Source organism: Scyliorhinus torazame, chromosome 10, assembly GCF_047496885.1.
Source record: "Scyliorhinus torazame isolate Kashiwa2021f chromosome 10, sScyTor2.1, whole genome shotgun sequence".
NCBI lineage: Eukaryota > Metazoa > Chordata > Chondrichthyes > Carcharhiniformes > Scyliorhinidae > Scyliorhinus > Scyliorhinus torazame.
In genome coordinates this window covers 42,274,457-42,294,417 of record NC_092716.1, presented here as the reverse complement: position 1 = coordinate 42,294,417, position 19,961 = coordinate 42,274,457, and the positions used below count along the sequence as shown (strand labels likewise).

At 51.8% G+C, this 19,961-nt stretch overlaps 1 protein-coding gene across 4 annotated transcripts in view; it reads right to left on the bottom strand.

Annotated features, from left to right (window-relative positions):
* piezo1 (piezo type mechanosensitive ion channel component 1 (Er blood group)) overlaps nt 1-19,961 on the bottom strand; it is a 423,492-nt gene that overhangs the window by 148,366 nt on the left and 255,165 nt on the right. For all 4 annotated transcript variants that reach the window (XM_072518003.1, XM_072518005.1, XM_072518006.1 and 1 more), the window contains exons 20-24: nt 15,496-15,672; nt 14,794-14,919; nt 13,547-13,747; nt 12,476-12,680; nt 10,573-10,677 (exon numbers count right to left, since the gene is read on the bottom strand). In XM_072518003.1, the coding sequence (XP_072374104.1) occupies nt 10,573-10,677; nt 12,476-12,680; nt 13,547-13,747; nt 14,794-14,919; nt 15,496-15,672 (814 nt within the window). The remainder of the gene's footprint in view (nt 1-10,572; nt 10,678-12,475; nt 12,681-13,546; nt 13,748-14,793; nt 14,920-15,495; nt 15,673-19,961) is intronic.

Genomic DNA, 19,961 nt, shown 5'->3' with positions numbered 1-19,961 from the left:
TCGGCGAAAACGGTCGCAGCGGCGATTCTCCACCGGAGCAGGGATTCTCCGGGCCGGCGTCGTTCTAACACGGTATAAAGCTGGCTGATGCTGCGGGAGGAGGTGGGTGACGGCGTGGAGCGGGCTCCTGGGGGGGGGGGGGGGGGGGGGGGGGGTTGACGGCGTTTGGGGTGGGGAGCCCGGGAGGGGGAGCGGCACTGCCATGTCTGTGGTCAGTGTGGGGGAGGCTGCCGGGGGTGGGGGGCGAGGTGGGGCCCACACCTCCGGGGGTGGAGGGGGGGGCACACATCCAGGGGTGTTGGGGGAGGGGGCCCATACATGTGGGGTGGGGGAGGGGGCCCACACATCCGGGGGTGGTGGTGAGGGGGGCCACACATCCGGGAGTGTTTGAGAGGGGGCTGCCATACATCTGGGGGTTTTGGAGGGGGGGGGCACACATCCATGGGTGGGGGGTGGGGAAGGAGCGGTGGGGGTGGGGAAGGAGCGGTGGGGGTGACAAAGGCTGCGGGCGGCTACGGCCGGCCATGGCAGGGCGGATCCAAAGGCCAAACCCCATGACGCACGGTGGACACGCGGCTGTCCACCCAACCCGTTCGCTTCGCGGCGCAGGCGGCCTGGCCGTCCTGACGTGTGCCAGACACCCACATCCCCCCCCACCAAACTGGCGGCACCCACCAGCGGGTATGTCCAGGGCGGCACACATGGGAGCGCCCCGGTGCGGGCACTGCCACCAGTCGGTGGCCCTGGCAGAGGGAACGGCCGACAGGTCTCAGGGCACCGAGGGAGCAGGGGTGGGGCATGTGCTGGCAACCAGGCCGGCCATGTAGACCATGGCACCTGGTTGTGGAGGGTGTATACCAATGCTGAAAGCCTGTCTACTCCCACCCATTGTTGGCCGCCGTGGCAGGGCTGCTGCCCTGCATGAGGCCCAGTGGAAGCTGGAGCACGGGCGTGACAGGAAGGTGTTGGAGCCTGTTGTAGAGCAGCGGGCTGCAGTGGGGCACATACAAGCCGCCCAGGCTTCAGTGCCGCACGCCCAAGAGGCCCAGGAGGAGCACCACGCCGAGCGGAAGCCACAGCACAGGGATGCCGAGAGGGAGGAGGAGGAGGAGGGTGTGCCACGGCCACGGAGGTGTCCGATGCGACACCGTGCGTACCGGCCCCGCATGTCCTTCGAGGACCTCCCGGACAGGGCGTGCAGGACGAGAGTCCGGATGAGCCGGGAGACCGTCGCCCACATCTGCCACCTGATGGTACACCTGGCACCATGTGAGACCGGGGGTGGACATGGACATGCCATCCTGATGGCTGTCAAGGTGACGGTCGCCCTCAACCTCTTCGCAACAGGGTTGTTCCAGTCACCGAGTGGGGACCTGTCTGGCATCTCCCAGCCATCGGTGCACAGGTGCATCTGGGCCGTCACCGACGCGCGGTACGACATCGCGGACCGGTACATACAGTTCCCTGTGGACCGTGCCCACCAGGATGCCCGCACAGCGGGTTTTGCCGCTGTTGCCCGGATACTCATGGTGCAGGGGGCGATCGATGGAGTGCACATCGCCATGCGGCCCACCTCAGAGGAAAGGACCATGTGCCTGAACAGGAAGGGTACATATTCAATGAACGTGCAGGTGGTCTGTGACCACAGGATGACGACCCTGCATGTCTGCGCCAGGTATCCTGGCAATGTGCATGACTCCTTTATGCTCTCCCAATCGTTCATCCCTGCCATGTTTGAGGGTGAGATACCCTCAATTACGACTCAGGAGAGAAGATTGATAATTCAAAGGCTTTATTTACCAGGGCACCAGACAGCTGCCGAGAAGTGTGCTCACTGCAAGCTGCCCACTGAACGAAACCTGGGGGGGGGAGCCGGGGGGGGGGGGGGGGGGGAGTCCCCCAGGGTTCCAAACCTGGTCTTAAAGGGGCCTAAAGGTACATGTGTATACAGATATCATTCATCACATTCACCCCGTTTAAAAAAACGCAGTCCATTGGGGGTGAAGTGGAATTATATGTTCAGTCTTTTGGGTGGTCTGATAGTCCGTGTCGGCCTTCTTAGCTGGTGCGGTGGATACGGTCATCCTCGGGGGTGGTATATCCGGGAGCACGGTTGTCTGAGCCTTTGCCCGCGTTGGAGAAGGGGGGGTATTCGGGGTGACTAGGGTGATTGGTGCCAGCGCCGGCTGGAGGGCGCTATGGGGGGGGGGGGGAAACGGTGTCCTGCCTGCCGTCAGGGTGCTCGACGTAGGCGTATTGAGAGTTTGCGTGTAGTAGTTGGACCCTCTCGACTAGAGGGTCTGTCTTATGGCTCCTCACGTGCCTCCGGAGTAGAACTGGTCCTGGAGTCGTCAGCCAACGTGGAAGCGAGACCCCAGAGGTGGACTTCTGGGGAAGACAAACAAACGGTTGTGAGGGGTCTCGTTCGTGGCCGTACAGAGGAGCGACCTAATGGAGTGTAGGGCATCGGGTAGGACCTCCTGCCAGCGGGTGATTGGGAGACTTCTTGACCGTAGGGCTAGAAGGACAGCCTTCCAAACTGTCGCATTCTCCCTCTCCACCTGCCCGTTTCTCTGCGGGTTATAGCTGGTTGTTCTGCTCGAGGCGATGCCCTTGTTGAGCAGATATCGACGCAGCTCATCGCTCATGAACGATATGGGTATGATTCGCTGGGCTTCTCGAGCACCTCGCACACCTATCCTCCACCCCCAAAAATTTACTGAGCCGTGCTCCAGTCATATGCGCCCTGTGTAATACCTTAAACTGAATCAGGCTTAGCCTGGCACACGAGGACGACGAGTTTACCCTGCTTAGGGCATCTGCCCACAGCCCCTCCTCGATCTCCTCCCCCAGCTCTTCTTCCCATTTCCCTTTTAGTTCATCTACCATAGTCTCCCCTTCGTCCCTCATTTCCCTATATATATCTGACACCTTACCATCCCCCACCCATGTCTTTGAGATCACTCTGTCCTGCACCTCTTGTGTCGGGAGCTGCGGGAATTCCCTCACCTGTTGCCTCGCAAAAGCCCTCAGTTGCATATACCTGAATGCATTCCCTTGGGGCAACCCATATTTCTCGGTCAGTGCTCCCAGACTCGCGAACTTCCCATCCACAAACAGATCTTTCAGTTGCGTTATTCCTGCTCTTTGCCACATTCCATATCCCCCATCCATTCCCCCCGGGGCAAACCTATGGTTGTTTCTTATCGGGGACCCCCCCCCAAGGCTCCAGTCTTTCCCCTATGCCGTCTCCACTGTCCCCAAATCTTCAGTGTAGCCACCACCACCGGGCTTGTGGTGTAGTTCCTCGGTGAGAACGGCAATGGGGCTGTCACCATAGCCTGTAGGCTAGTCCCCCTACAGGACGCCCTCTCTAATCTCTTCCACGCCGCTCCCTCCTCCTCTCCCATCCACTTACTCACCATTGAAATATTAGCGGCCCAATAATACTCACTTAGGCTCGGTAGTGCCAGCCCCCCCCCTATCCCTGCTACGCTGTAAGAATCCCTTCCTCACTCTCGGGGTCTTCCCGGCCCACACAAAACCCATGATGCTCTTTTCAATCCTTTTAAAAAAAGCCTTCGTGATCACCACCAGGAGGCACTGAAACACAAAGAGGAATCTCGGGAGGACCACCATCTTAACCGCCTGCACCCTCCCTGCCAGTGACAGGGATACCATATCCCATCTCTTGAAATCCTCCTCCATTTGTTCCACCAACCGCGTTAAATTTAACCTATGCAATTCTTGGCTATCTGGATCCCCAGGTAACTAAAGTCCCTTGTTACCTTCCTCAACGGTAGGTCCTCTATTTCTCTACTCTGCTCCCCTGGATGCACCACAAACAACTCACTTTTCCCCATGTTCAATTTATACCCTGAAAAATCCCCAAACTCCCCAAGTATCCGCATTATTTCTGGCATCCCCTCCGCCGGGTCTGCCACATATAGTAACAAATCGTCCGCATACAAAGATACCCGGTGTACTTCTCCTCCTCTAAGTACTCCCCTCCACTTCTTGGAACCCCTCAACGCTATCGCCAGGGGCTCAATCGCCAGTGCAAACAATAATGGGGACAGGGGGCATCCCTGACTTGTCCCTCTATGGAGCCAAAAATATGCAGATCCCCGTCCATTCGTGACCACGCTCACCATCGGGGCCCTATACAACAGCTGCACCCATCTAACATGCCCCTCTCCAAAACCAAATCTCCTCAACACCTCCCACAAATAATCCCACTCCACTCTATCAAATGCTTTCTCGGCATCCATCGCCACTACTATCTCCGTTTCCCCCTCTGGTGGGGGCATCTTCATTACCCCTAACAGCCTCCGTATATTCGTGTTCAGCTGTCTCCCCTTCACAAACCTAGTTTGGTCCTCGTGGACCACCCCCGGGACACATTCCTCTATTCTCATTGCCATTACCTTGGCCAGGATCTTGGCATCTACATTTAGGAGGGAAATAGGTCTATAGGACGCGCATTGTAGCGGGTCCTTTTCCTTCTTTAAGAGAAGCGATATCGTTGCTTCAGACATAGTCGGGGGCAGTTGTCCCCTTTCTATGACCCCTTCTTTTAGCAGCCGCTGAACCTCTGACTTGATGAAAGTCATGTCTTGGGCACTGTACCGCCGACTCCTGGTAGCGATGGTTCGCGAAGAGGGGTGGTGGTGCAACTTTGAGTGTCGCCAGGCTACATACCGTGAGCGGGGGCAGGGGTCCGCCGAACATCAGTGTCAGGCTTCGGTGGCTGCACTGAAAATCCAGACCGAGCAGCAGGGGGGTGCAGAGGTGAGGGAGGAAATAAAGTTTAAAACGGGTGTATTTGGCGCCTTGAATAGAGAGGTTAGCGACACAGTACCCCGTGATTTGGACCCAGATGCGAGGGCGATAGTTTGGGAGGCGGGATAGGTGCAAAGGGAGCAGCGTCTTACCGTGTCTGGATAGACAAAACTCTCCGTGCTCCCGGAGTCAAAAAGGCAGGGGGCGTCGTGGCCGTTGATTTGAACCTCCATCATTGAGTTTCGCAGGTGCTTCGGCCGAGATTGATCGAGCGTGATCGCTCCTAGTTGCGGGCAGTCAGAGTCCTCAGTTGAATCGGACTCGCAAAATGGCCGCCGCCGTCGGTCGCACGTGTTGGGTTTTGAAGATGGCCACCGCCAAGATGGCTGCCCCCATGACTCACACGAGGCCGATGACGCGTCGGAAGTAAGCGTGTCCGGCCGCCGCGCGGCCACGTTGCGGGGCCTGTGGTCCCGGGAGTTTGATTTCTGGGCCTGATGAGACTTTTGTTTCTGGCCTTTGGACCCAGCTAGGCAGACCTTTGTGAAGTGCCCCTTCTTTCCGCATTCGTTGCAGATAGCAGAGCGGGCCGGGCAACGCTGGCATGAGTGCTGTCCTTGCCCACAGAAATAGCATGGGGAGTTCCCGGTGTGAGCGGGTCGCCGCGCGGCGCAGGCCTGTAGCGTGGCCGAGTCTGGGGGGGATCGAGAGGGGTTCGCAAGGTCCGCGGAGTACGTGCGGAGGTTATGGTGGGCCGCTTCCAGAGAAGAGGCGAGCGTTACCGTGACTTGGAGGTCCTTAGCTCCGTCTTCTAGGAGCCGCTGCCGGATGCACGTGGATCGGATGCCGGACTCGAAAGCATCACGAATATGTAAGTTCACGTGGACTTCTGCCGTCACCTCTTTATGGTCGCAGGTCCTGGCAAGTGCGGTGAGTCTCTCCAAGTATTCATCTAGCGTTCCCCCGGAGCGCTGGCGGCATGTCGAAAGCAAATGTCTGGCGTGTACCTCGTTTATCGGCTTTACGAAGCGCTTCTGTAGCATTTCGACCGCCGTTTTGTACATCATAGCTTTCTCGATCACGGAGGATAGTCGGTGGCCCACCCGGGCGTGTAGTAAGCTCAGCTTGCGAGGTCCGTCAACTTCAGTCTCTGAGGAATTCAGATAGGCCTCAAAACACCAGAGCCAGTATTTAAAAATTTCAGTGGCCTCCGGATACCGAGCGTCCTAATTGAGCTTCTCTGGCTTTAGACCGCTGTCCTTCATGATGTATTCTGGTTATTAAATTGAGATACCCTCAATTATGACTCGGGAGAGAAGATTAATAATTCAAAGGCTCTAATTGCCAGAGAACCAGACAGTTGCCGAGAAGTATGCTCACTGCACGCTGCCCACTGAACGTAACCTTATATACAGTTCCCCAGGGTTCCAAACCCGGTCTCAAAGGGGCCTACGCATTAAAGGTACATGTGTATACAGATATCATTCATTACAGAGGGACACGCCCCCCCCCCCCTCCCGCCTGCGGGGCTGGTTGCTGGGCGACAGGGGTTATCCATTGCGGTCATGGCTTTTGACGCCTATCCGGAGGCCACAAACTGACGCGGAGCGCCGCGACAATGATGCCCATGCAGCAACCAGGAGTGTGGTCGAGAAGTGCTTTGGGCTGCTGAAGATGCGCTTCAGGTGCCTGGACCGCTCTGGGGGGGCCCTCCAGTACCTGTCGGAGAGGGTCGGCAGCATCATCGTGGTCTGCTGCATCCTGCACAACAAAGCCCAGCAGAGGGGCAATGTGCTAGAGGAGGAGGACGGCGGCCAGGATGAGGGGGACTCTTCTCCAGATGAAGGGGATGGCGAGGGGTAGCAGATGCACGGGACATGGGGGGGATGGTCTGCTGCATCCTGCACAACAAAGCCCAGCAGAGGGGCAATGTGCTAGAGGAGGAGGACGGCGGCCAGGATGAGGGGGACTCTTCTCCAGATGAGGGGGATGGCGAGGGGTAGCAGATGCACGGGACATGGGGGATGGACAGCAACAGGAGGGTGCCCTGCACCGCCGGCTGGGCCAGCAGGCACGGGTGTCGCCGGTAGCTACACATTTCGGCGACCACGGTGGGGGTCAGCAATGATGTGCATGCGCACAGACAGCAGAGTTCGGCACCTCCCCCACCACTGACCACCCTCACCTCCCCACCACCGACCACCCTCACCTCCCACACCACCACATCACCCGCATGCATACGACCCCTCCACGACACATTCACCTGCGGCACAACGGGATGGGGGCAAACAGTTGATGGTGTAAGCCGGTCTGGCACAGGGCATGGAGGATGATGACAGCCTGCCCTGTGATAGGCTCCGAGCCATACATCGTTCGACAATGTCTGACTCACGACAATGCCTGACTCACAGAATTGTCACGGGATAAAAGGAGACCATTTAGCCCATCGTGTTGGCACCGGCTCTCCAAGTGAACATTATGACTGAGTGCCATTCTCCGGTCTTTCCCCTGTACCCTTGCACATTGTTTCGATTCTATCCCAAGTCCTCTTGAATGCCTTGATTGATCCTGCCTCCACCATAATGCCAGGCAGTGCCTTCCAGACCTGAACCAATTGTTGTCTGAAAAGGTTTTTTTCTCACATTTGGTTTTTTAGTAAATTATTTCAAATCTGTGTGTACTTATTCTTTGATTTTGATTTGATTTGATTTATTATTGTCACATGTATTAGTATAAAGCGAAAAGTATTGTTTCTTGCATGCTGTACAAACAATGCATACCGTACATGAAGGAAGAAAGGAGAGTCTGCAGAATATAATGTAAAAGTTATAGCAAGGTGTAGAGAAAGGATCAACTTAATACGAGGTAGGTCCATTCAAAAGTCTGATGGCAGTAGGGAAGAAATTGTTCTTGAGTCGGTTGGTACGTGACCTCAAACTTTGGTATCTTTTTCCTGACGGAAGAAGGTGGAAGAGAGTATGTCCGGGGTGCTGGAGTCCTTAATTATGCTGGCTGTCTTTCTGAGGCAGCTGGAATTATAGACAGAGTCAATGGATGGGAGGCTGGTTTGTGTGATGGACTGGGCTACATTCACGACCTTTTGTAGTTTCCTGCGGTCTTGGGTAGAGCAAGCTGTGATACAACCAGAAAGAATGCTTTCTATGGTGCATCTGTAGAAGTTGGTGAGGGTCGTAGCTGATATGCCAAATTTCCTCAGTCTTCTGAGAAAGTAGAGTTGTTGGTGGGCTTTCTTAACTATAGTGTCGGCATGGGGGGCCAGGACAGGCTGTTGGTGATCTGTACACCTAAAAACTTGAAGCTCTCGACTCTTTCTACTTTGTTCCCATTGATGTAGACAGGGGCATGTTCTCAACTACGCTTCCTAAAGTCGATGATAATCTCCTTCGTTTTGTTGACATTGAGGGTGTTATAACCTGCCTGCTTACCATTGGCTGGGGACTAATGACTATCCCACAATCCTGTGGGAGTATGAGCTTCCCCAATGAGGGGGGCGGAGAAACCACTAGCAAACTCCTAGTATAAATAAGCTGGCCAGTTCAGGAACCAGGAGGAAGGAGTATGTAGCAAGGGAAGTTACTGCTACTGTTATGTATATATGTTATAGTAAATAAATGTTATTACTTTGTATCCTTAAAACTCATGCTGGATTCTTTGTGGCCCTTACAAAAGAGGGAGAGATTATCGTCGTCGCAATCTCCATCTCCAAGTCGTAGTCTCCATCCTGCACCATCTGGGGATGGTAATGGTGTGTGACAGGAGTCCCATGGGAGGTCAAAAGGAGTGGGGGAATTCTGTGTGTAGGGGCATGGCCGAATCACATTTTCGGATGGTCCTGGGTGCAGGGCAATTGTCCATTGGAAGTTTGAATTTCCCAGACAATTGCCGTGCAAACTTTATCCGGGAACTTCCAGAGGTGGCTCCCCAGCGCTGCTGCCCACCACTCCCCAGATACACTACTCTGAGAGCTTGAGGGTTACTGCCCATTATCACTATATATATTTGGGTTGACATTTAATTTCAAAACAGGGATAAGAAATCTTTGCAAAATGTGAAGAAAAGTTTCCTTGTTTATACGTGGGTTTGTTTTAACTTCTGGGAAATGCTGACGATACTGAGCACACAGCCACAAGGGGACACCATTTCGACACGTGTCTCGCTCATTTAATATTCTTGCGTTGGACAGATCCCAGACCTCTCTCATTAGATGCAACAAAATGGTTTTGGGAGCTGAACACTCTGGGATTAGAAACAATTAAACAGTCAGGCTTTAAAGAGAAGGGAAAGAAAAATATCAAATGTTGGCTAACTGAACCTACCCTGAGTAATTCACACAAATTCCAGCATCTGGCTCAATAACACTACTGGCAGGGGATTGGAAATCAATTCCCTGTCTCCTCACTCGGACGAATGCATGTGGGACAGAGAGAAGGGAACCGAGGAGACTGGAAAAACTGAGAAAAACACATTTAAAATTGACTTTCCTCACACCCAAAATACTAAAAGACCACTTGTTGGCCAATCCAATATTATTCACCGAGTACCCTAAACATCTTGACTGCAAATTTATGGTACAAATGTGCAATTGTTTACGCGCTCTCAAACAGTTCAGTTTCCTGGAAACCATCAAGCTGCATTTAATGGGGGAGATCTAGGTTCTGTCAGATCTAAAAATATTTATACAAGACCTGAGGGAGTATCGAGAGGCTGAATGATAAAGTTTACTATCGAGGGGAGATCCAAAATCCTGAATGATGCGGTGGATTGACAGGGAGAAAATATCACAGTCCGTCTCTGTCTGCAGCCAATTCTTAGCATTTAGGCACAACCGCAAGCAGACTGAACCTGCTATGAACCAAGACGAACGCTGTCTGCCTAGCATTAACTGTGGAATTTAAAGTGAATGGAAGTATTTAGAGTTAACGGTGTGACAAGTGATCAGGGGTTTGGCTGGAGTTAATAGAGAGAAATTGCTTCCACTGGAAGAAGGGTCAGTAAGTAGCCAGGGATACAGCTTTAGGAACACTGGCAAAATAGCCAGAGTGGAAACAAAGGGAAATTATTTTACACAGCAAGTTATGATGATCTGGGACGCACTAGCTGAATAATTTTAATGGATTTCTGGAAGTATATTTTTTCAAAGGGAGGAATCACAAAACTCTGTGGAAAGAATAGTGGAACCAATTGGTTATCTCTTTCAAAGAGTTGGCTTGCGCACAGGGGCAGAATGGCCTCCTTTTTGCTGTAGTGTTCCAGAATTGACTACCGCGGGAGTCAGATGTAATAATGGACAGAAACTGTAAAACGCAGCAGGATACTGACGGAAGATAACTTGAAAGCAATGCGAAGATACAATCAGCCTGAAGGGTGTAATAACTCAAGGATAGGCGAACACCAAGTTTAGAAGCTAAACAAACTATTTGTTGTCAGGAATAAACTATATGCAGCGTATAAAAATGTGCTACTGACTACTTCGACTCCAGTGCCTTACTGGCTGGGAAAACCCACGTTCAGCTTCAGGATTCACAACGTCCCAGCCAATTGGGTCACATGACCCCCCCTCTCCCCGGCGAAAGGGGCTCACTACCACAAAGGGATTCATGCTGGAAATACACAGACGTTCTTCACAATGGCCAGTTCTAACCAGTATATAGCCTGGCCTTATGTTAAGGGATAAATGAAATTAGAGCTACAACTTTTATTTTAACATTGGGCCATCAACATTATTCCCGTGATTGAAACCTTTAGAATTAAACATAGGCAGCTACTTACAGATAAGGTGTGTGGCACTGGGTAGAGTCACAAAGTCAGGCAGGTAAAACCACTTAATTAGGTTGGAGTGAATGGTGATGGGTGATGCCCATCTCCATGGGTAATCTGTGAAGTAATAAAATAAAAATTTGTTCAATAAAGTTAATTTTGCTACACAGTATCTGTCAAATGCACAACTAAATAAATCATTAGCATAAATATCAGCATCATTGCTGCCAGGTAGGTGGTTCAAATTAATTTTGGGGGGTGGTGGTGGGGGGGGGGGGGGGGAAAGCACTCATTCTCTAGTCCCCATGTGATCCCAGCCCTGGTCATCACAACTTGTCTCAGAACAGGGGGGGGGGATGTTGGCACTACTGGGCCGCCAATGCGACAATGGTGCGCAAGTGGGTGATGGAAGGGGAGGGGGCTGCATGGAAGAGGCTGGAGACGGTGTCCTGTGTGGGTACGAATCTGGGGGCGCTGGCAACGGCGCCGCTGCCGCTCCCTCCAAGGAGGTATACCACGAGCCCGGTGGTGGTGGCGGCCCTCAAAATTTGGGGGCAGTGGAGGCGGCATAGGGGGGACGTTGGGGCATCGGCGTGGACCCCATTACGGGGGAACCACCGGCTCACCCCAGGAAGAACAGGTGGAGGGTTTTCGGGGTGGCACAGGGCAGGGATACGAACGTTGGGGGACCTGTTTGTGGATGGGAAGTATGCGAGCTTGGATGAGCTGGAGGAGAAATACGGGCTCCCCCCCGGGGAACACCTTCAGGTACTTACAGGTAAGGGCGTTTGCCAGACGGCAGGTGGTGGAAGTCCCGGGGCTACTGCCACACACAGTACAGGACAGGGTGCTCTCGGGGGGTGGGGGTTGGCGGCGGCAAAGTCAGTAATTCGCGTTGTTGGTGCGAAGATAATGAGCAGGATTCTCCATTCCCCGACGCCAAAATCACGTTTGCCGATAGGGCGGAGAATCCATTTTGGAGCCAAAATCAGGAGCGCCGCCGGTTTCTAAATTCTCCGCCCCCTGAAAAGCGGTGTACTTCCGCCGATTATCCACCGCCTCAGGCCACTGCCCGAGGCCTGCCTCGCGATACTTCATCCCTGACCAACCGAATTCCCGACATCATGGGTTACGTGTGCTCGCACCGTCATGGAAGCTCGCGTGGCGGCTGCGGACTCAGTCCGGGGCGCCACAGTCAGGGGAGGGCTGATTGGCGGGCTGGGTGGGGCTTCATTCGCCGCTGGGGTAATGTGGGCGGGCGGTCCAAGGTGCGTGAGTGGCGACAGGGGCCACTACTTCGGCGGTCCAGGTCCGCGGGCTGAGTCCGCCATGGAGGAGGCGCGGCCGCTGCAGGCCGTCGTCGTGCACATGCGTGGTCTCTGAACCAGAAGTGCTGGGGGCCGTATCAGTAGCTAGAGCTGTGAGCTCTATGCTGCCTCCCTGCTAGCCCCCAGCAAAACGGGGAAACGGTGGCCTTTTAAAGCCAGTTTTCCTGGTGTGAAAGACCACCGTTTCCACGCCGGCGTGGGGGACCTAGTCTCCAAAACGAAGAGGATCATACAAGACTAATCCAGACAGCTGTGTCGGGGCATGTTCTGAAGAGGCCAGGACAAGTTTTAAGAATAAAACTTTTATATGTAATCTCTGCAAGGCCACTCGATCCCCAAGGCCCCACAAGGACTCCTTGGGTCTTTCAAATCCTTGTGCTGTCTCTTCTGGCCAGTGTTTGGAACTTTCCCAAATCAGGGGCAATCAGGCAAGGCTAGGAACGTGCATCAACCTCTTGGTCACAGAGCAAAATCAACAACAAACTGCAAGTCCATTTTCCTCCATTTACAAAAATGTACACAAACCTAAAAATATCTGAAAGACAACACCCATTTACAATCCCTTATGAAGAGGAAATGCAGAATACCTAGACACAGAGCTGGTGGAATTCCCACACACAGCAGGTATTGGTATAACAGGAAAAGAGACTGGAAGAGGCAGTACTTAGGCCAAAGTTTAGCAATTGCCTGTCTTTTACGCCTCGTCACGATAACAACCAACCAGCAGCTGTGAATTATCACAAGGAAGTTCATCCGCTGCCCGACCACATTGACTGTCATTAGGAGGCAAACCTACAAAGAGAAAGGACACAAAAAACAGAACAATTGAGGGGAGGAGGGAGAGTACAGCAAGGTGGTTATTCCGCAATAGAACGATATCCAGAGCATGGCCGGGTTCTCTGGTCCTCCAGCCGTGTGTTCCGCGTCAATGCGCGCTTGCTGGCTGCAGGATTCGCCACTCTCGCCGCTTGTCAATGGGATTTCCCATTGAAGCCACCCCACGCCGCTGGGAAATCCACAGGTGGGGGTGTGCTGCTGGCGGGAACAGGGAATCCCAATGGCCGAAGAATTCCGATCCATGTGTATATGCAAGCTTTTTTGTCTTTGTGAGCAAGGTATAGGTACAAAATGAAGACTTAAAGACCCACATAATGTTTAAATCCATGTTTCCATTAAGTTACGTACATCTCAATTTACATAAATGAGCATATTTTGACGTGTTCAAGTTTTGTAATGTTCACATGCCATTTAGACCACTTATGCTGAACAATAATATTGTCTCACTTTGACTTTGGGGTTTATATTTTATTGTGCCGTGGTGTAATGCATTGCCAGGTATGTGCTCATCAGAAGTGACAGTTTAAGTGAAATAGAGTTTTGAATTACTAAATACAGCAGGGAATTCTTTTTAAAGAGAAAATTAAAAAGAACAATGTTACAACGTCTTGCCTGAAACAAAAACCTAGTGCTGTATTTACGTAACTGCGGTATCTGAGCAACCTATTTTTATATATTTATCGAACCAAATCACCTTATCATAATAATGCATGGAGTTGTTTGTGTAAGCTTGGACCAAAGAGACACGAGTATTAATTTGCCTACAGTAGGTGAAGAGCACACTATTTACTTGCTGTCCCAATCTGTAGCATTTCACCTACCTCTAATCCAAACTTGTAAAAGAAGTAATTGGCTAAGTACTTTGCACAACTGATGACGCTTTCATCCAGGTGCTGCCGAGTGATTTCCTGAAAGATGGTGCCAGTACTGGGTGGAAACAGTTGGTTGTACTTGCGGAAATGCTCTTGATGTCGGTACACGGTCACTTCAAATACCAGCAACATGAGCAGAAGAAGATGATGCTGGATTGAATGCATAAATGAAGTGCATATGCGTTAGTTTAAGGAGCTCAGTGCTCCTCTGGGTGGTAAGGAAAATAAAATGATAAAAATCTTCAAAGCTCAAAGGCTACTTTGTCTTCTCAGTTCACACTGTCTGACATTACAAAACTACCAGTCACACCATTACAGAACTACCGTGGAGCTTGCTGTTGATGCTGGTGCTTGCTAGCCCCAAGGATTTTCAGCTGTTTAATCAATGACCTATCTTTTGTGAGGTCAGTAGCGTGGCTGTTCACTATGATTGGGCAGTGCTCAGCTCCATTTGAAACCCCTCAGTTAATGATGTAGACCCTCCCCATATGCATTACAATCGGGATGTCATCAGGCTTGGCCTGATAGGTGGCAAATAATATTTGTGTCACACAAGTGCCAGGCAATAAAGATCTACAACAAAGAGCCTAACCATCTCTCCTTGGCATTCAATCACATTATTATTGCTGAATCTCTTACAATCAACATGTTAGGAGCCATCATTGACCAGAAACTCAACTGAACCAGCCATATAAATTTTATGGCTACTTGAGCATGTTAGAGACTGGCTATACTGCAGCAAGTGGCTCATCTTCAGAATATCGAAAGCCTCCCCAGTTACAAGGCACAAATCAGGAGCATGAAGGAACACCCCCCACTTATTTGAATGGGTGTCACTGCAGTGGCACTCAAGAACCATGACACCACTTGGGTTAAAGCAATCTGTTTGAAGGGCACTGAATCGAACAACCTCACCATCACCCTTTTCCACAACCAGTGTATTGAGCGTCAAGTGTGCATTACTTACGGTAACTCACCAAGGTTTTTTTAAGCAGCAAACCCAAGATCTCCTCCATCGAAAAGAATAAGACTTGCAGCTGCTTGAGAATGCTATTACCTCTGGAATTGTAATGGGCAGCCCTGGTACTACCGTTGAAAGTGAATGTTACCCTGAACTTGCTACTTGGTGTAATTTGGACAGGACCAGTACAAAATGAACTGTGTTGCGATTCAGGTTCAAATCTTTGATCACTTACTTGGATGTAAGCAAGAATGAGAGATTCTTTTCTGAATCCAAACCAGTTGGCTGGGTCCACGGGTTCTCTGTACAGTGCAGATTGTAGGATCTCGTCTGGTTTGAGATTAGTTTCATTCGGAGAGTGCTGCAGAAAAAATATTTCAATGCATCAATCTATAAGCGCCATGTACAATAAAAATACAGGCACCGAAGAGCAATGACTTGTACCTTTAGAACAAATGTCATGTAACAAAATATCTCAACCATCTTTAGCAGATGCAAGCAAGGAGAGAGTAAATTAGTGGAGCTGCTAAAACAAAGAGGTAAATTTTGAGGGGGCCTTTGAAGATATGAAGAAATAGAACAAGGCAGAGGGCTAGTGTCAGATCAAACCATGCAGACAGTATCAATATGTCTGTAATTGGAAGATACAGATACAGAACTTTGAAGCTATTATTTCACCAACCCCGCTTGATCTATAATGTGCCCCAAATACATTTTCAACAGGCCTCATTCAAATCTATTGCTCAGCTTGCCTTCAGTCAGCTGTTAGCTCAAATTCGTTCCTTTAACACCGCATTTATAGACTAACAGCTGTTTCCGCGGAGTTCTTGTGCGTACTTATCCAAACTACAGCCTAGTCATTGCTACACTTTCTTTGTGACTCACGTAAGTGCTGCCACCAATGAAGATCAAATGGATCAAAGGAGATACTTCCTACCGTTGTGCAGTTGCTGGAGTATTCTGCTGGATTTACAATCTTCAGCTGATACAGCATTTTACAGACAATAATGATGCAAACCCACAAAGTTGAAATGCAGGAAGCCATTGGACGAAACTTAGTGTACGGCATAGCGAACGCCCAGAGGACAATAAAGAGAAAATTCATGACTGATGGCTGGAAAACAAATTTGGGGAAAAAAAGGAAAATAAATATCATTTTCTGAGTGTCATATTATGCACTCATGTTCATAATGAGATACAGACAGGCAGTGATGGACACACAAAGGAACCAATCACCACACAGAGTACAGAACAATTAATCACCAGGTAGGACACTATTGGGTACATTACCAGTAGAAAATACACGAGGCTGGAAGGCTCGGCCTCTTCGTACTGGTGATAGCTGTAGCAACAGTCAGGGTGAAATGTACAGTCAGCACCCACTACACATGGCACAGAGCAAGTCTGGGCAAGCCAGACCAAGGTTAGCAAACTTAGATTAATAGAGTGTCGACCCACAGCGAACTATGTACATTACTCGGCAAGTTCAATAAAGCAGTGTTGAACCATCTACAGCATTGGAAGCCTGTTTTCAAGTGATACTGCATCGAGTTGCAGTCCGTGTTAACCCAACATATATAACACGTCATGGTACCAGGAAACTATTAACCCAAACGGACCTACCTCGAGTAAATCTGAAACGACCGGAAAGCAAGTAGCAAACAGCCAGCGGTATGGAAAAGATCCAGGCCCCTCCGCAGCTCCGGATCTCCGGCAACCTTGGCGCCAACTGGAGGGTCTTCAGACAGAAGTTCCTCCTACACCTCGCAGTATCCGACCTTGAGGAAGCATCAGATGCCAGGAAAATCGCGCTGCTCCTGTCGAGGGCGGGTATCACGCCATCCACATCTTTAACACGCTCACGTTTGCCCAAGGAGAAGATAAAGCAAAGTTCCAGACCATTCTGCAAAAATTCGACAGCCACTGTGAAGTTGAGCTAAATGAGAGCTTTGAACGGTACATCTTCCAACAGAGGCTTCAGGGTTAGGACGAACCTTTTCACTCCTTTTTGACCCATCTCCGCATCTTACCGCAGTCATGTAACTATGAGTCGACTGCTGATTCCATGATCCGGGATCAGATCGTTTTCAGGGTCCATTCCGACTCCCTGCGGGTGCAGCTCCTTAAAATCAAACGCATGACCCTCCCGATCGCCATCGAAACGTGCGTTGTCCATGAACATGCCAGAAATCGCTACCCCCACATCAAGGCGGCAGAAACGGCAAAACTAGACTCCCACGAGGCAGAAACTGTACAGGCCATCGCTAGGATGCAGGGCCTGAGCATTGAGGAGAATGGCCATTTCGCGGGCTTCAGTGGCCGTTTCGCGGGCTTTCCATGGGGCCCCGCGCAAGCGCACCGCAATTGGGAAGACAATGCGGCCAAAAACCCTACTGCGCATGTGCAAGCGCGGCCGACCTCACTGCGCAGGCGCGAAGGCACACGGAACGCTCTAACGTCAGCGTGCCAAAATTGTAGCTCCGCCCATTTAAAGCAGTAATGCCCAGCCAAAGGAAGGCGATGTCTATAATGTGGAAAGCCTGGGAATTATGCGGCCTTATGTAGGTCCGCTCCACCGGTCAAAAGCCAGCGGTCCCAGCTGCAACGCAGACCTGTCCACTGCATACAGCAAGGCATGCAGGATTCCGATCCTGAAAGCCCAACGGACCCAAATGATGACTGCCTCGAGTCTCCATATCAGGTGGGCATTATCACCACACGTGAGAATGTCTCCTCCACTGATGCAAAGTGCCTCTCAATCCTAAGTGTGGATTCTGGTGACGAATGGCGCGCTGTCGTTAAAGTGAATCAGTGCAGAATCCAATTCAAACTGGACACTGGTGCGTCTGCAAACCTCATACCCCGGGCAGACCTCGACAGCATCCAAGACCAACCCAAAATTCTTCCACCAGCCTGCCAGCTCCTTGATTACAATGGCAATGCCATAGCTGCTAGTGAATCGTGTCATCTAGTTGTATCCCACAAGGCAATCACGGCGACGTAAAGATTCGAGATTGTCAGGCCTGACAAGGCATCCCTGTTTGGTGCCTGTGCATGTAAACTCCTTAATCTGGTACAGCGAATCCATGCCATGTCCTCTGCCCTCCGACTGCCTCATCTCATGTGAATCTACAGGCTGACATAGACGGCATCCTCACGCAATATCCCAATGTGTTCGATGGGATGGGCATGCTCCCGTATAGCTACAAAATACTACTCAAGCCGGATGCCACCCCAGTCATTCATGCACCACGCCGGGTGTCGACTCCTCTAAAGGATCGTTTAAAAGCGCAGCTGCAAGAGCTCCAAAGCCAGGGCATCATTTCAAGGGTCACAGAACCAACAGACTGGGTCAGCTCCATGGTCTGCGTGAAGAAGCCCTCGGGCGAAATACGAATCTGTATCGATCCCAAAGACCTCAATCGCAACATCATGAGGGAGCACTATCCGATCCCGAAGCGGGAAGAATTAACCTCTGAGATGGCACACGCCAAATTCTTTACCAAGCTGGACGCCTCACATGGTTTCTGACAAATACAACTGGACGACTCCAGCAGGAAGCTCTGCACGTTTAACACTCCATTCAGCAGGTACTGTTACAACCGCATGCCTTTCAGTATCATTTCAGCCTCCGAAGTCTTTCACCGCATAATGGAGCAAATGATGGAGGGCATCGAGGGTGTGCGAGTCTATGTGGATGATGTAATAATCTAGTCCATGACCCCCGAGGAGCACATAGATCGGCTCAAACAGGTCTTTAAAAGGGTCCACGAGAATGGCCTCAAGCCAAACAGGGCCAAATGCTCATTTGGTCTGTCATCAATCAAGTTTCTGGGTGACCAAATATCCCAGCAGAATGTGCAACCTGATTCCGACAAAGTAACGGCAATCAATGCCATGAAGACCCCAGAGGACAAAAATGCGGTACTACGCTTCCTGGGGATGGTGAATTTTCTGGGAAAATTCATTCCTAACATGGCATCCCACACCACAGCCCTCCGGCATCTAGAAAAAAGACCACAGTATTCCAGTAGACACCAACACATCAAGCGGAGTGGATGGAGCTCAAGGCAAAGCTCACCACGGCCCCAGTCCTGGCGTTCTTTGACCCGACCAAGGAAACAAAAATATACACGGACGCAAGCCAAGGCGGCATTGGTGCAGTGCTCCTCCAGAAAGATGACTCCTCGTCCTGGGCTCCAGTGGCATACGCATCCGTATGACTCCGACCGAGCAAAGGTACACACAGATTGAAAAGGAGTGCCTGGTTCTCCTAACAGGAATCGTCAAATTGCACGATTACGTGTGCGGTTTGCCAAAGTTCACGGTGGAAACAGACCACAGACCCTTAGTCCACGTCATCCTGAAGGATTTAAATGACATGACGCCCCGGCTACAGCGCATTCTTCTGCAACTCCGCCGATATGATTCCGACCTCGTCTACACACCGGGCAAGGAGCTGATAATCGCGGATGCCCTATCCAGATCCATCACCACGCCCTGCGAACATGTAGGGCGGGATTTGCCACTCCCGCGCCGAAGTGGGCGCGCCGTTGTGAACGCCGTCGAGGTTCATGATGGCGCAAAACGGCCCCGATCCCGACCGATTCAGGCCCCGACAATGGGCCAGGATCGGGGCCACGTCATCTACACGCGCCAGGCCTAGTCACCCGCGTAAAGGCGGCGCCGCATAGATGACGTGGCCGGCGCCGCATAACGGGCATCATCCGCGCATACGTGGTTGCCGTCCTCTCCGAGTCCGCCCCGCAAGAAGACGTCAGACGGATCTTGCGGGGCTGCAGAAGAAAGGAAGTCCTCCTTCAGCGAGGACGGCCCGACGATCGATGGGCACCGATCGCGGGCCATGCCACATTTAAGGTACACCACGGTGCAGGATCCCCGCTCCCCCCTGCAGGCCGTCCCCTCAGCGTTCAAGCACCGTTCACGACGGCAGCGACCAGGTGTGGACGGCGCCAGGGGGAACCCGCCGTTTTGGCCTGGCCGCTTGGCCCATCCGGGCCTGAGAATAGCGGGGGTGCCAGAGAATCACCATTTTGGGTGTCTCCGGCGATTCTCCAGCCTGCGGCCCGCGGAACTCGACGGGGCCGTTCCCACCGCTTGGGAGAATTGCGGGAGGGCGTCGGACCGGTGACCCGGGAAATTTTGGCGGCCCAGGCGATTCTCCCAACTTCATCGCCAAATTGAGGCACAGGTGCAGATGTGCGCCAGCAACCTCCCGGCCACTGATGAACGTGTCGTCCAGATACGAGCAGAAACTGCCAAAGACCCTCTGCTGCAAAGGGTAATGCACCACCTCGCAAATGGGTGGCGCAAGGGGCAATGCCACCAGTTTTTTAATGTCAAGGATGATTTGACGGTTGTTGAAGGGATCATTCTGAAACT